General features: G+C 38.7%; 1 protein-coding gene across 1 annotated transcript in view; it reads right to left on the bottom strand.

Annotated features, from left to right (window-relative positions):
- The window catches only part of mapk13 (mitogen-activated protein kinase 13), a 29,398-nt gene extending 8,765 nt beyond the window's left edge, over nucleotides 1-20,633 (bottom strand). Inside the window, exons 1-7 of the mRNA XM_041800027.1 lie at nucleotides 20,441-20,633; nucleotides 9,560-9,689; nucleotides 9,363-9,421; nucleotides 6,066-6,171; nucleotides 3,278-3,307; nucleotides 2,099-2,146; nucleotides 145-259 (exon numbers count right to left, since the gene is read on the bottom strand). Coding sequence (XP_041655961.1) covers nucleotides 145-259; nucleotides 2,099-2,146; nucleotides 3,278-3,307; nucleotides 6,066-6,171; nucleotides 9,363-9,421; nucleotides 9,560-9,689; nucleotides 20,441-20,553 — 601 coding nt within the window. The 5' untranslated portion in view covers nucleotides 20,554-20,633. The remainder of the gene's footprint in view (nucleotides 1-144; nucleotides 260-2,098; nucleotides 2,147-3,277; nucleotides 3,308-6,065; nucleotides 6,172-9,362; nucleotides 9,422-9,559; nucleotides 9,690-20,440) is intronic.
- Nucleotides 20,634-21,886: the final 1,253 nt, after the last annotated feature.

The following is a 21,886-nucleotide window of genomic DNA, read 5'->3' as shown; positions in this document are numbered from 1 at the left end:
AAACACATCCCTGAAAGTGGAGCTGGGGTGTTTTAGATGACAAACGAGCAACAATCAAAGCGACAGCACTATCACGCAAAAGCCAAGCTCTGAGACAACATCAAGGATGGCAGTGAGGATGTGGAACAGCTATGAATGTCTTGCCAGTCTGGGTGTAGTGCATCCAGTTCAGAATGACCTCAGGGGCCCGGTACCAACGGGTCACCACGTAGCCTGTCATCTCTGCGTCTGTGCTGCGAGCCAGCCCAAAGTCAAGGATCTGCAAGGGAAACAAAGACAATCATCACAATACAGAACAAAAAATAAATCTAAAGCCGTGGTTCTAAACTGGTGGGTTGTGAAGCAGTGGGCCATGAATGTGTCCCTGAAAAAAGACAAAAGTTCATGCTGTACAGGCGCCCAAAGTGGACATACATTCATTTATCTTAAATATCTCAGTTTTGCTGTGATAACAGGTAAAGTTTGATTACTTTTCTCAAGAACTCAATTTTTTCATCTCTTTATCTTGAGATAAGAAAGCTGGTTTTCCCATGATAATGTGTTTATTTCTCAAGACCTAGAGAAAAAAAAATCAGTGCTAATCAGGACTATCACCTCTAATGCATTAATTCAATGCAATTCAGGTTGAAAATAACCTTGCAAAGCAGATGGATATGCCCATTTCCTTGTTTTTCACTGGCGAATCCATCTTGCAAAGCTCCCATCTGAATCGTTTGGGCCCGGTTAGAAAGTGACAGAACCAATCAGTGACGAGGGGCAGTACTTTCAGGCGCAGCAGAGTCGTGACGTAAACAAACAGCAGCAAGAGCTGGTGCAGTTATGGAGGAAGACATTAGCGTGGATGCTGCTAAAGCGCCAGTTTTATCAGAACTTGACAACATTTCTTCATTAAAAGAAAAAGACAGACAGACAGTGGTAAGTTGTTTTCTTTTCAAAAGCGACAAAAGTCAAGTACTTACATGTCTATAGTCGCCATGTTTTGTGTTTTTCCTCAGTAGCGGCGTACGCGCAGCTTGATAGTGGCTATGTCATGTGTTTTGTTGCTCTGATTGGCCCGTGTGACAGACAGAACGTTCACCCAATCATACTCCGAGTTTTTTTCAAAGCCTCTGCCTTTTCTCAAACGTTTCCTATTTAAGCTTTCCCAGATGGATGTGTGAAACGGAGCACGTTGACGCCGTCAACGGCCCAGCAATAGTTAATTGATTCATCCTAATAGGAAAGCCTATAGAAAACATATATGTATGTGCCCTTAGGGCTTCCATACAATAGACTTTTTGCTGGATTTTTTTCCCTGGCACACATTTTGTGACCCACGTGAAAGAGCTTCCGACCCACTTTTGAGTTCCAACCCACCAGTTGAGAATCACTGCATTACGACATGGTTGATACCATGTTTGTCAGGAGGCCTAAGACCACCTCAACTATCTCTTTGTCTAACTGCTTGGTTAATCTGAAGTTAGTTCTGAAGTTAGTTTGAGATGATGTTTTCAGTATAACGAGTGTATTGGACTCAGAAGCCCCCCTTTGGTAACCAAACGGCTCATGTTGCCAATATTTTCTGCAGTCCATATTTAAACCCTTGCAAGGGAACGCAATATATCAACAAGGCTTTGGGGGATTTTCTCCAAACTTTGCATTCAAGTCCACTCTGACTAAGGGATTAACTGAATACATTTTTGAGGTCAAGGTCAAACCCCTACAGTCCTTCTTGACCTACCACCACCTTCCCTGTCTGTAATTGTGTATCTCTAGGAGGCATATAATCTCCAGGCTATAGTTCTAGAAATAAAAATGTATGTCCTGTAAAAAAGATGACATACCAGTGCATACTGGAGAAGTTTTACACCTGTATCAATACCACTATAGAGGCCAATAACATCTAAAAAATGTGCACAGATGTTCTTCAATAATGTTTCCAAATGCATACATGTCGTGTTTAAAACTTTCTGACTTATATTTAAAAAGAACCAAAACTATAACGAATCATCTTAACACAAATCCATGAGTTAATTCCCATACATTACATTCTCCTTTACCCCCATTATCCTAATGTTTTTCTAAGTGTTTTCCTAGACTAATCCGTCAATGTACAAACCTTCAGTTCACAGTCTTGGTTCACTGCCAAGTTTCCAGGCTTCAGATCCTGTAAAAGAAAATGAGCTGAGTGATGGTTACTTCTTGTACACAGCGATTAACTGTAAATTATAGTGCCTGTACATTGGAGTAAAAAAAAACTGGGACTAAGACGGGATTTAGTGCTTGCAGGTCTTCTGGCTCAGCTGTTTGTCTTAATGCATGATTACAAAGGCGGTTTTAAACATTTTTTCAGGGCTGTGACTCAACGATTAGCTCTTACCGTAAGACTCACTGCGGCTTTTCTCCAGCCATTCATTAAATTACTCTGACATAATGAGGGATTTGAGTGGAAGTGTGTGCTGATAACAGCCTGACTATGATAGGAAGGATGAGTGTAATAGCTGAGCAACACGTAAACAGAGGGATGAAACAGAACGTGATGACCGCGTCTCTGAAAGTCCTTCCAATACAAACACACAGTAAGCAAACAAAACAAATATCCGGAGCTTAACTAACATGGGCAAATACTTCACTTATAAACATAGTGCAGAAGTATGTCATGGTGTCAATATATACTTATAAAAATAAATATTAAGGCTCAAAAATATTCAAAACAAAGATAGAAATGTGTTTTAAATCTTACTTTATGTGTCAACCAAAGAAGAAGCTCTAGAAGATCTTGCCACTACTTTGTGCCAATTAACAATAAATAGCTTTGGGTTATTTTTAGCAGCATAAGGCTTTATTTAAGACCACTGAAAGGTCAATTAGAGTCTGACCAAAGGAGATAAAGGTCTAAAATTTGACCCACATTTGTCAGCTGTGTCGTTGGTCTAATTTCCCTTCTACACACACCCACAAGTCTCAATCCTGTGCTGCAGGGTGTGACCAAACATCTCTAGACATGCTCTGGGACATCAGAGAGGAGCAAACTCATCCTACCTGTTGGGGCAGAGTTGGATCTGACTCGATAACAATGAAAAATTAAGTCAACATTCCCATGCGGCGCGAGAAAAAGTGCATGAGAGCTGTCTGAGTCAGAATAAAACTGCTGCAGAGAGTGTAGTTTCTCAGCAGTAACCTCTAAAGGTTAAAAAAAAATAATAGAACAAACAATGGACCCATTGTGAAGCTTTTCTAAATTCAACTTTAGTTTTTAAAAAGGACTTTGGCTCTTGTAAGTTTGACTTGTGCTTACCCTGTGGATGATTCCAGCCTTGTGGATGTACTGCATGGAGAGAGAAACAGAGATTTATTTTTGTGTGTATTTAACAATGTTTTCATTTCTCACCATCCAGACTGCTAAATATATATTTTTTTTCTATTTATATGTCTATTTCATTCAATAAAAGAAACAAAACAATATAAACTCATCGTAAAATCTTCAGCAAGATTGAAAAGAAGCAGCCCTGTCTTTAAAAACAATCAACAAAGCATATACACACATAGCAGATTTCAAATAAACAGGCTGCAGACCAAAACAGCTGCTCAAATCCTGAAATCAGTTCATACGTTGAAATTCAGGTTACACCAAATCACAAAATCAAGGTCATGTCTCCACGATTCAAAACAAAAATGATCTTGTTTCATCGTATTTCAACATACTAGCTTTGATTTTTCTTTTAAACGTGTGACTCAGGCCGTTTTCACACCTGACAGTCTGGGCAATTCGGTTCAGTTAGGAGCTCAAATTGCAACACTATTGCACTCTCCTGTGGTTTGCTTCACTTTCACACTGCACTTGGTCAAACAAATCAAACTATCTTGATAACATCAGGCCGTTATACAAAGCACCGAAATTATGCTGACTTGGAATTTCTGCTTTTGCTTTGGGGCTCTATGAGCAGAAAGCAAGGCAGTGAGCTGTCCAGCATGTCGTTCCTTACATGAGAACAATGAATCAGTACCGAAGAAAAAGGCCACATGTGAGCGAGAGACTACAGTGTGTGTTTCCATGGTTACACAGACGCTGAGCGAGGTACTGACATGTATTCAAGGATATCAAATCACATATATAAATCTGTTAATCATTACACTTTTTGCCACTCCCTGCTTTTGGTTCACAAGTTGGTCCGCTTTGCCTTCACACCTCAAAAGAACAGCACCAGGGTTTGTTTGGAAGTGATCCAAGTCCCCTGTTTTAAAGCTGAGTAGAGTCCACAACAAACGAACCGGACTATCCGGGAAATGGACCAAAGGCTTTAAAGTGGACCAAACGGCTCAGTTGTGAATGCAACCTCAGACTCTTTGGTTTCTCGGTCAAGATTGTTCCATAGCCTTTGACTCTATTTCCATTTGACGATGCTGATGTATTCACCGGACTTCATGTCTGTCATCAGGCAAATCAATCTTGCAAAGCTCCAATCTGAAAGGTTTTTGTCAAACCCAAAAACTGTTCTGACCAATCAGCATTATTTAAAGAGAATGGGGAGGGGTTAAGTTGTCCTAGGAGCTGTTCGTAATGGCTGCCACTAGTGTAACATTTAGCTCAGCTGTAGTTGTAATTTCACAGCAGTTTTATTAGAACTGCCCCACATTTCTTTATTAAATAAAACAAAGAACAGCACTGAAAGCTTTTCACAATCATTTCAGTAGGGGTTAAGCTGTACTGTAAGCCAGAGGATACAATGGCTGCTACTGTTACAGAGATTAGCTCGGCTGTTGCTGTAGCAACTGTTTTATCAGAAGTGTGCCACATTAACTTTATTATAACAAGATTGAAGAGCCACACCGAACACTTCTATTGGAGGAGAAGATTTTTGTCGCTCTTCTCCTGACAAGCCTTGGTGTAACCACATCATGCTCAAATATTCATATACTATAAAAGTATTTGTACTAGACCTGCACATATCTGCTACCTCATTATTCTTGTCACTTTGATTGGCCCGTAATGAATGTGACAGACAGAACATTCGTCCAATCACCTACCGAGAATTACAAAAACATCCTGCCCTTCCCAAGCACTTTCTCTGTGATATTTTATATAAATAAATAAAGCTAAATTAAAACAGTCTATCTGATGTGTCAGGTTAGAACTGCACTTTTCCCGTGACACACTGCTAGCCAAGCTTCTCATGTTTTTGTCCTGAGACGTGCCGGTGGAAAGCTCTAGCAGGAATGCAGCAGCCTAACTATAGATACAGCAGCTACTAGTGGCAGGAGGCTTCATTACAGTTTTAAAAGAGCATCTGACCAAGACTGCAGGCCAGTGCCTATAAAAATTGTTAGATAACTAGGTTTACCTACTTGTAAATCTTGCTCTGGCTAATTTGCTACCTGAAGTTAGTAATTTAGCCAGCTAAACTGCTTTCTTAAACACCTTGTAATGTAAGATTATGTCACCTTTAGTTAGCTTTTATTTTACCAGGTTTAAAACAGATTTCAGCTTTGAGTGAATATTTCACTGAACAGGACTCGGTTGGATTTTATTATGGCTATTTTGAGTGCAAAATCCCCAGCCGCAAAAGACAAATTTGTTGAGATTTGTTTAAGTAAACAGTTTGATTTAATTTACAATGCTGATGTGCTTAATGTACTGTATATGGGATGGCTGTTCAGCGAGCCTTAATATTCTCACAAAGTGTTTCCTCCAGCCACAGACACCCGAGTGTTAACCACAGAAGCAACAGTTCCTATCTACCGATAGGATGGACTGAAAATCAGCTAATAATGTTCAGTTGCTAATCAATCAGGGCATCTCTGTATTTCCCACACCTTTCAGTTACTTGGTTTATTACTTGAGTTATATAAAATGCATGTTGGTCTTTAAATCACTAATAAAGCACAAGCCTGTATCTGGAAAACATCTATCATTGAACAATATATATTAGCTTTTTATTATTTTATTACAATTATATTACACTTTAATTCTGGCATAAATGAGTGAAACAATAACGTTGGCAGTGTTTTAATAAGAGGTATTTTCATACTCCATAGCAGTCCTCCTTTTGCTTGACAATAAAAGACTGTAAAAGGTTAAAGCTCACCCTGAGTCCACAGAGCATCTGGTAGACGAGAAACTGGACTTTGTCCTCTGAGAGATGTCCTTTCACCTTTGACAGGTCGGTAAACATGTAAGGCATCACCAGGTAGCTGAGACAAAGAGAGGCAGGGTGAGAAACACGATTAAAGAAGGGAGATTGACTGGATGATAATCTCAAAATACAAACTCCCTTCAGTCAACAACACAGCTAATAACCAAGACAAAGCTTTCACTGGCTACCTGATGTTCTTTTCCTCTCTATTAGTGCTGTGATCCATCTGTTCACATTTCCATTAAGGAGCTCTGGGTGCATGTAGCTCTCATATTCAACTTTTAATACAGTCTTCATCTTTACATGACCCTTATCTGCTGTAGAGCAACACATCCGTCATGATACATGCATGTTGGCATGTTTCCACTTTTTTGTCCTAATCAGGTCCTTTATGGAACAAAAATTGAGGTAGAGCCTTAAAAATGTTATACCAATAAACAGTGGGTGACAATGCTGTGGTAATGTCGGCTTCAAATTCTGTAAGTTCAATATACTCAGCACACTCCATGCTACATTATGCAGAAATATGGAGTTTAAGAGTGCAATTTACTCTCTTGTCAGCTCTGTCAATGATCACTTTGCCTTATGCATGAGGTCTATACTCATACTACCAGGCAAAGACTGGTAATGGGAGATGTCTGCCTCCAGAGCTTTCTACTAGAGAGCCATGCTGTCCTCTGTGAGGGGACTGTACTTGCTAAAACAAAAAACATGCAAGGAGAGAAGCTCAAACTCCAGTATAATAGGGGCAGGCACCATGCTCTTGTTTAAAAGGACTGATATATCATTAGTAAACCATTGTTTTTATTGAAAAATTTCATAGTTGTCTTTAAATTTACAGTCTTGAGGATCTTACAGAGCCTACATTGTAATGACAGTCAGCTTTAAGTGTCTGCTCTGTCAAAGTAATGTTTACACAAAAGATCTGCTCTTAAAAGTAAGTAAGACATGTTTTTACTTCAGTGTAATAGCAAAACAAACTCCTATCATCACCAGGCCTTCAGTTCAGTTAGAACCTCTTTATGGGAGACAATAGTGACTTCACAAACTTCAAAGTCCCTGTAAAGTGAAATCCAAACTTTGTGTCTTAATACTCAGATATGTTGGGATAAGGTTGCTGTAAAAACATGTAAAAAAAACTGAGATCTATGTGTGACTGAAGTTTGGATTTAGACTGTCAGAAAGTTGTTCACCTCTTTCCTGGCTTGGTTTTACTTGAGCTGGGCAAATATATGAGCCTATGATGTCTTGATGGGGTATAACCCTGCCCCCCTAACCCACTAGAGCAGTTCATCTCAGTACAGTCAGTTGTTAGCTGATGTCACTTCCTTGATTGAAAGTTGACAATCAGCTACATGCTTTGTTTTTGTTCATTGTGAGGTAAATTTTCCAAATCTATCAGCCACGATGGCCTACAGGTTGTTAAAAGTATTATAAGAGAGAGGATTGTACCAGAAAACAGTAAATCTAATGCCTCATTTCTGTCTCTCTGCTTTGGCACAGAGCCAGGCAGCTGCACTCCAATCAGAATCGTCTTCAAATCTGAGAGGATTGTATTTCTCATGAGTGGGTGTGGCTTAAGCTCATTCAACCGACACACCAACACCATCCTAGAGCAGTTTAATGCCTCATTTTCATGATTTTGGAGTGTAATTTTATAAACACTGACATGTTTTTCATGACTGGAATTAGGTCTGGTGGTTCAACACACAGTGGCATGAAATAAATATTATCACTTTAGGGGTAAGGAGTTTAACTGAACGAAAAATCCAATGTGACATAATGCATGCAAAAACATTTAAATGGATATTTCATATAACTATGTCCTGTACATGAGCAGATGATTAGCAGAATTTGTTAGGTTTGTGGCACAAATTCCTGCAAACCAAAGTGTCACTGTAGCGGCACAGCTTTGTCTTGTGGGATACAACAGCAACTTTACAATTCCAGACATTTTCATAAACATATTCCTTAAACTAAAGCCGTAAAATACCCACACAGAGATTTTCCTGATAAATATTAATAAAATGCTGACACTCCACCGCCTATTTTCAGTCATAAGTCATAAGTAGGGATGCACAATATTAATGATGTGATATCAATAATGGCAGACTTGAAAATTTCCTGCAATATTTACAGCCAATATATTTCCTGTACACATCGGCAGCATAATCATATGTCTGACAGAGCTGCACAACTGATCTAATCATAATCACAACCGTGGTGCCAAGCTGTGCAATTACATAACTTCATAAAAGGCTGCAGTTATTTCTTTATTAAGTAGAACTTAAAAGGTTCACAAAAATGCTTGCAGAAAGGCCTTTATGTTTACAATTGTGCAACTATTGCACTTTAAAGACGTAAATCTAATTTCAAAGATGGAAAAGTGTGTATTTTAAGAGATGTTGTGGAAGCAGCAGAATCAAATACCAAATCATGCATCACGATATAGGCCTTAAATATCGAGAAAATGTACCTCTGTACCATCAGGTAAAGGTGGTTGCCTCGGGCACCAGCCACTCAAAGGGGCCAACTCTGAGCCCTGAACATTTTGAATGAAGCCCAAAATTCAAAACAACTACCAGACTTTCTACTTCTGAATCCCGCTCTCAGCTCTACTTGACTCAGCCTGTCATTGCACTGGAGATACTTGGTGCTCTTTACAAAAAGGGTGTGTATATATAATGGTATCGGTATCGACTAAAACGAGTTTGAAAATAGAAGCATATCACAAATTGGCAGACATTCAATACCCTGCATCTCTTCTCTGGAGCAAAGTTCCAGCCAGGATATGAGTTTGCATTGTACTATTTTTTCCACTCTTTCTGTCTTAATTCTACTTTGTTTCATGTATTTAACGAGTGAGAGTAAAGAGCAATATGAAATATCTCTCAAAGTCACTTCTCTGGAGATGATAAAAAGTAGGAGTGCAGGATATTGGACTTTTGCAGATGTCTGATTTACCGATATTTCTACAATATTTAGCTGAAACCAATATTCAAGTGTAGCTCAGACTTAAATCCATCTTCATTTATCTAATTTACATGCATACATTTTACCAGTATTCTGAATTCTTAACATTTATTTATATCATTCTTGAGACTCAGATTTTGTCTGTCACCCTAATTAAACAATCCTTGATTCTGAAGGTTCTGCAGTCCTGTTGGGATTTCTTTAGGTGAAAACCAAACCTGCAAACATCAGATGTGCTGCATGACTACCTTTCAAACATGGCAAAGAAATACTCACAAGTCCTGGAAGTCATCAAGGCTTGTAGCAGGAGTAAACACATCGAGAAGTCCTATCACCTGGGGAAATGGGAGCAGATGTGAGGTCCAAGTATTTACAGCATACTTGACATACAAGATTTGATAGTAGAAAGGTGCATTGCAAAAGTACAGTCTAATGGAGGAGGCAGGAAATGTTTTGCTTTCTATAACACTCACATTTTCATGCTTCATGTGTTTGAGTAGTCGGAGCTCTCTGTAGGCCCTCTTAGCAAAGATCTCTGACTGAAAAGGCCTGTGGAGCTTCTTAAGGGCCACCTTCTCTTTAGTCTTCTCATTTATTGCTGAGCTGTGGTAAAAAAACAAGGCATTAGCATAGCACTTTGAGACTGCATGTGCTTTCTAGTTTCACTATGATTTTACTCTTTTGAAGTTGGAGCAGAAAGAACACAACAGGAGGGTCTATTTTGAGGTTTCACTCTCACTTAAAAGAGCTGCGTCAAATCAAAAGCAGACACCCTTTTGACAGTGGCATTACTGTATGTGACTGTACGTGACGCTCACTCTTTGACAGCGGGTTTTTGGTGGTGGTGGTGTGGGGGCTGTGTTTTACAGAGCATAAACATATTAATGTTTGGAAACTCGTGATGTGCATGTCTGCAGTGATCTGCAGGGCACCAAATCGTGGGAGGACCGGCTTGTTAGGCTATTTGAAGCCACATCCGCCAACTCACATTACACACATCTCTTGTGCATAATGCTGTGGACAATTGTGATACACTAATGTAGGATATTACAGACAAAACAGCACAAAGCAGCAAATCAGTGAAGAACATATAGAGTTAATCCAGTAAATCTCACAGATTCAGTACTTATAAGGCTTCTGTTTATTATGTTCTTCTCCTGCGTGTATTTCCCACAGGATGGTTTTGAGAGAAGTGCAGTTATTACAGATAATGTTGGTGGGCTGATCCCTGTTTATCAGATGCTGCTTCTTTTAAAGGTCAGACATTTCAAGCTATAATTGACCATAACTCCCACACTATCAAGCTGAAAACCCCAGTGACCACAGTTAGCATGCTAATAACTGCAGCACTGACAACAGAGGCACAAAGATCAACGATGATGGATGAATGTTAAACCGCTCTGACTTTCAGATTTTTTTCTGCTTCCCCAAGGCCCTTGGAGGTTTTTCACTTTAAGCTTCATTGGGCAGTATGCAAAGGCAAATGATCTGTAGGTAAAAAAGGTTAGTAGAAATGCATGAATGTTTCTTGGAGCTGAACATTTCCAAAACAAAGGAAATTAGATTTTAGAGCTTATGCTTCAAAGTGTCATTTCTGTATTTGTTTACAGTCCTTCCTTATTTTTCAGGGCCAGAGCACCAAGGGTGCAAGGACCCTATTGAAATCCATAGGACTATATGGGTCTGAGCTAGGGCTGAACGATTTTTGGGAATCAATCTAACAGCAATTTTTTTCTCTAATTCAGTTGATATGCAATTATTCCTTAACTTTCATTTATTCCCAAACAAGGGCTGCACAATTCTTTAAAAGTGGCTAATTCTGACGATTCTGACTTGTATTGCAAATTGGATATGAATTGTTGCATTGAAGGGTTTTGTCACTCTTATATTTAATAAGAAAAAAGTACAAAAATGAAGACTATTTTAAAAATGGCACTTGAATGATTGCATGATATGTCATGCATTACACCTCTGCTGCTGCGAAAAAGTTTAAAACTGGTATTTTGACACGTTTCAAGTCAAAGAAATACTGCACCTTCTACGATTTGAAAATTGCAGCAGGCTATATTGCGATTTAATCTAATTTTCGATTAATTGCCCAGCCCTAGTCTGAGCATGGAGTGGTGCGAGGACCTATTTGGAATTGCTAGGAATATTCCTTTTATTATTTGCCGTCATTGCATGGACTTTTGAGGCCTGTAACATATCCTATTTTGCAAGAAACTTTGCAGGTGCATCCAGTCGTGAAAATTTTGATATGTCTGGGGGTCCATTTGAATAGTCCATTTTGCTTAAGAAGGTTCCTAACATAGTGAAACGACCCAGAAGTATTTTAGCGTCCGCCGTGATAAAGGATGTCTGAATTCTCTAACTGGTAAGTTAGAGGTACAAGGACTTGAATATTACTCATCTAGTTGTACTGAGTAGTTCAGATCAAGAGAAAAGTTTCTGCTGTTCTGTATGTTCACAGTCACAGTTCCTCATCCTAGACACTTTAGGATATAAAAATCTTAATGAGCTCATATTTATCACCAAGGTTTTCACATTTCATTGCTGCTTATATCTCAGAGAATGCACTGAGTGGTAGACCCGAATTTTTTAGTCCATCAATGTCAAGTTGTAGTTTTTACACAAATGACACATCACATCTGTAACATCCGCCTAGGGAACGTTTGCTGTTCTCCTTTCCTATCCTCTTACTCCCACCTTTACTTGACCCTGTGATGTGTTTCACCAGGGTCAAGGAAAAAACTTAGGGGGTAATTTTTTAGACTTTTGAACGGACCCTTGGTCTCCCATGTGACCATTCAGATTTGCCTCAGTAGCGCCCTCTAACAGTTTTCAAAGTTAAAGCCCCCTTCCTTGACTTTGTTGTAATTTTGTGAAATTGTGTGGGCAGATGTAGCTTGGGCTGACATTTATGGGCTCAAACTGGACTAAAATGTTGGGTTTTCATAGACTACAACTAGACAGGTTAAGTATGACTAAAAAATGGTACTAAAACTACTGAGCATTTCAATGTTAAGACTAAAGTTAAAAATAGCTGCCAAAATTGACACTGTTGCGTCACTGATCAAATGAACTAGACTTTGGGGTACCCAGTGTACCCAGATCTGGTCCTGTGTCATCAACAGTTAACCAGCCCACTCTGGATCTAGAAGTAAATTTACCAAAGTAAATCCAGCTAAAGGAAAATATTAGACGTCAACTAAAACCAGTCACATCTTGACACGTTTTGGAAATTCTCATCTCTGTGCTCATTTTTAGGCCATATCTTTGATGCCTTCTCAAGCATTTGCCAGATAGCAACTGAACCCAATCCAATCACGGCTATATTTAGGGTTTCAGATGGAAGCACAAATAAAACAACCCCCCAATCCAGGCTTGGAGATTTGTTCTCCACAACTGGAAGTCTGACAAGCCACTGTCAGTGATAACTTGGTTAAAATAAATGTTCCATTGAAAAGACTTGGCTACAATGGATAAAAATTCTGAAAGAAATTTAGCGACGCCTTGACCTGGTTTATTTCACTACTCTTTTGTTTCCTCCAGCTATGTCAGTAATCTGTCTTCTCTCACCACTTTATCTCTCACCATGAACATTTGGTTGTAGGTATTCTTATGAGCCTGTAAACTTATTTAAGTAGGCATACATTTTTCACACTGGTGTACAAAGGTATACCATCACAATTCCAAAAATGCTTGGTGCTGTGAAAAATGGAAATAAAAATAGAATGCAATGATTTGCAAATCTCATAAACCTGTATTTATTCCCAGTAGAACATAAAACTCAGACTGTGAATACATCCCTCTATCTACAGCCCATAATATGATCAAACAGGGGGTCCTCAGGCTGCACTGAATTAAAAACAGGCATGATTCTGTACTGGAAATCAGTGCGTGGGATAATGAACACTTCAAGAAATAATTGTCTGTCAGCACAGCTGTAGCATGCAAAGAAGAAGCTGTATGCAAACACATCTTCTCTGGGCCAAAGCTCATTTAAAATGAACTGTGACAAAATGGAAAACTGTTCTGTGGTCGGATGAATCAAACTTTAAAATTCTTTTTAATAACCAAGGAGCTGTGCCCTGTGGATTAAAGATGGAAGGGACAATTTAGTTTGTTATCAGCGTACAGTTCAAAAGCCTGGATCTCTGATGGAATGGAGTTACATTAGTGCCTATGGCGTGACCTGGAAAGGAACTATCAATGCCCAAAAGTAGATGGGGGTTTTAGAGCAACATATGCAATAAAATCATTATAAAACAAAAAATCTGGCCAAGACCCAGGACTGTTGAGCAGCTTGAATCCTACATCAGACAAGTACATCAGTACTCCTGCAAGTCTCCTCACTTCGATACGTTTACACACTGTTGATAAAAGAAGGGATGCTACACAACAGAAAACATGACCATGTCCCTACTTTTTTGAGATGTGTTGCTGGCATCAAAATCAAAATGAGCCAATATTATTCCATGAAATGATAAAATGTCTCAGTTTCAACATCTGATATGTAGTTTTTGTTCTATTGGGCATAAAACGTGGGTTTATGAGATTTTTCAAATCATTGCATTCTGATTTTACTTTGTGTCTTGCAAAAGTTTTCATACCCCTTGAACTTTCCACATTTCTTCATGTTACGACCACAAACTTAAATATATTTTTGTGTGGTAGACAAACACAAAATGGGGCATAATTGTGTAGTAGAAGGAAAATTAGCCATGTCTTTCAAAATGTTTTACATATTAAAGTCTGAAAAGTGTGGTGTGCAAAAGTATTAAGCCCCCTGGATTCTGATACCCATGAATAAAATCTAGTGTAACCAATTTTCTTCAGAAGTCACCTGATGAGTAAATAGAGTCCACCTGTGTGTAATCTAATCTCAGTCTAAATACAGCTGTTCTGTGTAGGCCTGAGGCGTATGTTAGAGAACATCAGTGAACAAACAGCACCATGAAGACCAAGGAATACACCAGACAGGTCAGAGATAAAGTGGTGGAGAGGTTTAAAGCAGGTATAGGTTATAAAAAAATATCCCAATCTTTGAACATCTCACGGAGCACTGTTCAATCCATCTTCTGAAAATGGAAATAACATGGCACAACAACAAACCTACCGAGAAACGGCCGTCCACCTAACCTTACAGGCCGGGCAAGAAGAGCATCAATCAGAGAAGCAACAAAGAGGCCCATGGGAACTCTGGAGGAGCTGCAGAGATCCACAGCTCAGGTGGGAGAACCTGTCCACAGGACAGCTATTAGTCGTGCACTCCACAAATCTGACATTTATGGAAGAGTAGCAAGAAGAAAGCCAATGTTGAAAAAAAGCCATAAGGAGTCTCGTTTGCGGTTTGCCAAACGCCATGTAGGGGGACACACCAAACATGTGGAAGAAGGTGCTTTGGTCAGATGAGAGCAAAAGTGAACTTTTGGCCTGATCACAAGATGCTATGTGTAGCAGAAAACTAACACTGCACATCACCCTGAACACACCATCTCAGATGTGAAACATGGGGGTGGCAGCATCATGCTGTGGGGATGCTTTGCTTCAGCTGGGACAGGGGAGCTGGTCAGAGTTGATGGTAAGATGGACAGAGCCAAATACAGGGCAATCTTGGAGGAAAACCTATTAAAATCGGCAAAAGACTTGAGTCTGGGGTGGAAGCTCACCTTCCAGCAGGACACCGACCCTAAACATACAGCCAGAGCTACAACGGAACGGTTTGGACTGAAGCATATTCATGTTGTAGATGTGTTAGAATCCGTGGCCAGACTTAAAAATTGCTGTTCACAGACGCTCTCCATCAAATCTGACTGAGCTTAACTTATTTTGCAAAAAGGAATGAGCAAAAATTTCTGTCTGTAGAAAGATGGTAGAGACATACCCCAAAAGACTTGCAGCTGTAATTGCAGTGAAAGGTGAATCTACAAAGTATAGACTCCAGGGGGCTGAATACTTTTGCACACCACACTTTTTTATTTAGAAAAAAATTTGAAAGCCATGTATAATTTTCCTTTCACTTCACAATTATGCACCACTTTATTTTGATCCATCACATGAAACCCCAATAAAACATTTACGCTTGTGGTTGTAACATGAAGAAATGTTGGAAAGTTCAAGGGGTATGAAAACTTTTGCAAGACACTGTACATTTAACACAATTTTTTTAGGAAGTGGGAATGTACGCATTAAGATCATACCAAACTCTGTCTGGATATCCTTGATCCACATTTGCACTGCTTATTTGAACTGTGTCATTTGCACATTAGATTTACCGTTTTAGGCACTTACAAAGGCGCCTTGTACTTTGATTATTTACAGATTATTTGCCAATATCTGCACTAACATAAGTTCAGTAATTATTTTTCCAAGTGATAGTCAACATTTCCAGCTTCACTGTGAGAACCTATGGCAGGAAAGACACAGAGACTTTGACAATTTTTTTTAACAAAAAGAAGGAATTTAAAGAAGTCACTTTTGGCTCTGGGAAATTGTACCAAACATTTTTTATTCTCAACCCTAAACCTGACGCTTGGTTTGGCCTGACATCAAAACCAGGAATCATGCAGAGACTAGTCTTGTGTTATAGTGAGGTATTGATACCAGGCCTAACCTGTCTGCTGCACTTTTGTTTTCTGACTTTGCATCAGTCCTTGTACATGAAAAACAACTAACAGCTATTGCTGCTGTTTGTCTTATTTTGCAGCATATTCTTTCATTGGTGGCAAGTTTTGGTTGGAAGCATTTGTGTCTGTTTTGTTTTGTTTTATTGCCGTTGTTGGCTACCATATATGCTAAAAAAAAAATCTGTTCATTTTATTATCTGGTCTTTTTGCTGTCATGCAGTGACTGGCTTTCCAAATAAAGCTCTGTGAATAATAAGTCTGTAGCCTCCAGGGTCTGTGCAGCAGCAACCTTAAACCACCCCATTTAAGGTGTCACAATTTACAAAACAGGTATATGAAAACATGTAGATATGTAAAAGTAATACATTTTGTATTACCTGCAGAGAAAAAAGAAATAAAAGCACAGAAATTGAGCTCTGCAGTAATTGCCTTGAGTGCGTGCAGTCTCCCACAGAAATGAGATGAAAGCACAGAGAGATGGCAGTGAAAGAAGGTAATGTACCAATATTTTAGACAATTGAGGGTGGGGGGTTAATAACATGAGGGATTCAATTTCTGTAATGGCATAAATATCAAGTTTGTTGGGGTTTTTAAAGTCTGTCCCTGATACATCTCAGACGGTATTTCTTCTAATTGTGCTTTCTAGGAAGGAAACAAATGAGAGTTAATAAGACAACCAGAAAAACAAATAACATCAGACGTTTAGAGATTTGATTAAAAATGCACCATATATTCTAATTTATCATTTACATTAATACATAACAATAGATGGGGTTCTGCTGGCGGATGCCTCCATGAGCCTTAATATTCAAAGCACTGCTGTAGCTCTGATTCTAAATGAGTTTGTCTACTTTCATTATGAACACTGCCAGCAGCCCTGTATGTCAATATAGCTGCACCAACTTGTGCATGATACAAAATACAAATTCAAATAAAAAAGTGATATTATGATGTAAAATAATATGAATAGCTTTTTAAATTGTATTGCTAGAGTGTTGTTGTAGTAAAAGTAGCTCAAGATCTATTTAAATTTAATATAATTGTGGATAATTTAAATTGTTGAGACAAAAAAAATATTGTGCTCTTTTCAGTCAGCAGAGGCCATGATCAACATCTGGCTTGCCCTCTATTTTAATAGCTGAAGAAAAGCGATCCCATTTGGGCCATGTTTGACCCACCAGTGCCAATCATCTGGCCTGCACGGACTCTAGTCATAATTTTATGCATACTTAAATTTGTCTTTTTTTTTTCTTTTTTTTTTTAAACAAAGAATGAAATAATGCACCAACACAAAATGTCCCTTGTATTTTGGCCCCTTCTCCATTTGAATCTTTTAAATGATTCTGCATCAGCTCTTTCATTGAGAATTTTGAGTTTCTATGCTACCTCTACTTCTTATTACAGTTGTAGAATAATGGTTATCAAGGCAACAATAACTTCTATAGTAACCTTTATCTTTACCGTGGATGCTTTGGCCTAGGTATGCGCAAAGGGACAATCTTAGATCGTGAAGAAATAGAACGTATAGATGGTCTGCCGAAGCACAGAAATCACTATCGCACGCTCTTGCCTTTGCAGCTCTACCCTCCCTCACTCCCCTTTCGCTCCCCGATGGAGCAGAGATTGAAAGTGAAAGTTAACATTTTTCAATAGCTTTAAAATAGTGTTAACTGTCCCATATGGAAATTCTACATGGTTTTCTAAACTGTCAGTGTGCCAAACATTTGTCTACAATCTTCACCAAACTTTTTTGACGATCTAGGAGACTGCATCCCTAATGGTTCATTTGAAGTCAAACAGGGAAGAGATTTGATATCTACAGCCAGCATAGATAGATATCTGATCTTTTTTTATAATAATTATAGGCGACATTATTCTGCTCCGTGTTTTGTGTCATTATTAACAAGTCTCTTCCTCCCTCCACATGAGGATTACTTAGAAGAAGAACAGCATAGCAAGTGAAAATTTACAATATTACAAAGCTTCACGTTGATACTTTTGTCCCAGGTCAGAGAATTACTGGACCAATCAGTGTCATTTGAGGAGAAACAGAAGGTAGCTACAAGCGTGGCTAAGCTGTACTGCAAACTTGTAAACAATGGCTGCTAGTGAGGAGATTAGAGATTTGTGCTCTTCTCCTTACTAACTTAAGGAAGAGTTTGATTAATCCACTAGCTCCACTGAGAGCAAACGACAATGACAGCTGCCTGTTGAACTTGCATGAGTTTACTTATCAGTGACAGATGGTAGCTAATTCATGTGTTTTGAAGCCTTAATTGGCCTGTAATAGTTGTGGAGGACAGAACATTTGTCCAATCATACTGAGGGCCATCGTGCCTTTCCCAAACACAGCCAATGGATCATTGCCCTGATGGATCTGAAATATATCCCATTCCATGTATATGTAAAACAGTCTGTCTGGCATGTCAGGTTACGTACAGTGTGTACTCATAAAGACATGGCCTATTCTGATCAAATTTGTTTTGTAACCTGGCTGTTGATGATTATTTTTGCTGTAAAAGCAGACATTTTTTAATAGATTTGTATGTGACTTGTGGGGTCTGCAGCCCGTCTCAAGTGGCACTTGACGCACTGCAGATTTTTGTTCCTCCACATTGGCTTCAATTATCAACAACATAGGTTGTTGCTTGATACAGACACAGCAAAAAGGGAAATCTTTGACTTTCCAGGGAGTGCATTGCTAGAAGCTCCCATATGGATAGATTATGATGATGTGTATTACAATAATGAAAATATTTCAGAAGCAATTAATTCATAGTAGCATGAATCTGAAAATGAAGGTGCAACAAGCTTCATGCATAAAGGACGACGCTGGGGTGGAGGAGGTTAAGCTTTCCCAGCAGCAGCAGCAGAAGCAGCGTTGTGCATCAGCATTAATGCAAGCAGGGATAAGTGAGAAGTAAGTCATATTTAAATTCACCGCTGTGTTGAGAGAAAGAGCTGTGATTAGCTAATTAGCTATCAGTAAGTTTCAACCAGAATGTACTTTTATGAGAGTACAATAGTCTGGTACTTTTTCCACCTCTTTTGACTACAAAGTAGCACATAGAGAGAGAATAATTCACATCCTACAACAGCTGTTGTTTTTTACTTTATTACAAAGGTGTGATGTACCTGAAAAAATGGTTGGAGATCCATATTCTCCTGTTGTAATTACCAATAAAGAAAGATGATCTTTTACTTTACAACAGCTCAGAATCTAAGGCTGGGCGGTTAATCAAAATTAAGATTAAATTGCAACATCTCTTGCTGCAGTTTTCAAATCAGTTGCAATATTTCTCTGACCTGTCAATAAAAAGCCATTTTATAGAATTTTCTGCAGCAGATGTGTGATGCTTTACACGTGCAACTGCTGAAGCAACATATTTTTCAAAAATAATTGGCAAAAATCATACTTTTCTTATTTTTGGCAATGTTTTTCTTATTTAAAATCAGACTGGCATACAAATAACCATTCCCTTTAATTCAACAATTCACACTGCATGTGCAATAAGAGTCAAATTATCGCTGTTAGACATTTTTTTCCAAAATGTTCAGCCCTAGTTTCATGATGATTGTTACAGGGCTAAGCTAGATAAATAAGTAACTTTGCTACTGTGATTGAAGAAGGCCAATTAAGATATGCAATTCATGCTGATTCAGGCATCATCTTATGTCATCTTAACAATTATACCCTGACTACAGGAAAGAACAGTTTATGTTTAATTCATCTAATATTGCATTGGGTATAAGGCAGAATAATATACTGCTTGCTTTTCTTTTTGAAAACTAAAGATGAGGAACGTAGAAACACAACTGCATGTCAAATCACAAATGCAATATTGGAGAAAAGAAAAAAATCATAATTAGATTATTTTTCAAACTGTTCAACCTCAGCTACTCAGTTCTTACAATAAACTTTACATTAGACACTTTTTACTGTCAGCTGAGTAGATTTATAGACCAGTACTTTTACTTTAGTGAATTTTAACCAGAGCAACTATAGGCCTACTTCAACTTGAGTAACAGTAATGTACTTTTTACACTCCTGACCTTAACACTGATTTCATTTCTGCCAGGTAAATGACATGTAAATCATTTATGCTGCTGGTGTGTGAAATATACATGTGAACATTTTGTCATTGTTTCACTTCTCCTCAGATGGCTGTAACCAATACTTACATGCAAATGGACATCCCTGGTTATTTAGTTTGTGTACCGAGGCAGATGTAAGTTAAATATACAGTGAGTAAGCTAATGTATTAACATGCACTGTAATGTCCAGTAACATTATGTAATAAGTACATTACAGTACATTTCTCCGGCCTTCACAATGTAATAGGCTCCTTTAACTTGGAAATAAATACACATAGAAAGCACAAAGGCAAGTAGCTATTGTTCTTTGTCCTTTAAGAGTAGCTGCTGCACCTGTTTGAATTTTCAGGTAACATAAATGAGATAATGAGATTTAAAGAGATGACACAGGTCGTTAGGATGTGCTCTAAGGTGCCAGGTGTTCTAGCTTGTTCACATGTGTTACAGTGCTTCCATTGTTAATGTAACTACAGTCTACCCCAGGCCCACCACAGACTGTATGGAGCCTTTAGCTTAGGTTTATGAGTCCAGAGCTCTGACTAAACAGCATTCATACTCACTCCAGTCTCCACTACCACACACACACACTTCATACAGCGCGCAGTAGACGTTAAACGTCAAGTCACTCACCACACGGAGCCGTACGCCCCGGTGCCTATCTGTTTGAGCCGTGTGTATTTCTCCGGGACTTCCCACACCGTGCTGTTGATTTCCTCCTTGGAGAAATGTGCCTGAGCCTCCATGACGAAGAGGAGAAGGTGAAACTAGAAAACTTCTCCTCCTGTACGCCTATCACTTGCTCAGGAGGTGAGGCAAAACACTGCGCAAGTACGAGGCAATGAGCGTCAGGCGGTACATCCGGTTTGGCTTTTCAAAATAAGATGCAACGCAAAAACAAAGAGCCAACATGCAGGACAAACCGCTGAAATTATTACTTTTATCATTCATTTGAACAAAATATTGCAAAGAAGAAGTATTTACATGGAAGCTTTTATATTTACATATAATTTCAACAAATAAAAACGACCCAGCTTGAAAGAAGCACTAAAATCTGACATAATTGATCTTCTCAGGTAAGCTTAGTCAAAATCCAACTGGTCTGTAACTGTCAATAAACCTTGTTTTCTGACAGTGCATTCAGAAATAGGGTCGAGGTCAAGTCCTGGGACGCACCATCAACTCCTCAAGAAGAATTGCAACCCAGCTTTTTGATATTTTTCATCAATCAGATTGCTTTCCAACAAAATTGTTGAGCTTGGACCTTAGACAGATGAGCCCAAACAAAGAGACAGGACAAAACAAGCATGTTTTAGAGTTTTAAAAACAAATTAGCACTTTTTTTGTTGTTTTGCAGACACATCTGCGACCCACTAGAAAGTGCTTTGTCACCCACTTTTGGGTTCCTACCCACCAGTTGAGGACCACAGTGGTTCTCAACTGGTGGGTAGGAACCCAAAAGTGGGTCGAAAATGTGTGCCAGGAAAAATAATCCGGCAAAAAGTCAATGTACAGAAACCCTAAATGGATATAGGCCAATGGTAAATTCATACATATATATTTAGGTTATCCTATGATGAGCAGTATTTGTCTCAAAATTTCTACTTATCTCATTTTCTTTGGTTATTAAGGATGATTTTCCCAAGATAATGATACAGTTTCCCAAGAAATCCCCATATTTCCATGCTGTCTCAGGAAAATGGAGTAAAATTCAATGTATGCATGCAGGTTCTTCTGTAATGTTGCACTTTTTAAACATGTTTGTTTGGTTTTGTTGCTCTGCTCACTTAAATTGTGTTTAATTTTAGGTCCAAACAGTTTTATCTTTCATTAAAAAAATGTGAGTGATTGGAAGTTTTTCAAAATATAGGTTGAAAAGTCCCTCAGTGTGGATGTGGTGGTGGATCCTGATGCCTAACTTTGTTGAGAACCGCTGCTCTAGGGCAGCCTTTCTCAGACTTCATTGCCCTGCAGCCCAGTTTAAGACCTGACACCTGGTGACCACCAAAACCTTCATTCAACCATAACATGAAAATCCAAATATACCTTCTTATTTTATTTTCATATTTTGATTTCATT

Source organism: Cheilinus undulatus, linkage group 11 (assembly GCF_018320785.1).
Source record: "Cheilinus undulatus linkage group 11, ASM1832078v1, whole genome shotgun sequence".
In the NCBI taxonomy this organism is placed as follows: Eukaryota; Metazoa; Chordata; class Actinopteri; order Labriformes; family Labridae; genus Cheilinus; species Cheilinus undulatus.
This window is presented reverse-complemented; position numbering and strand designations above follow the sequence as displayed.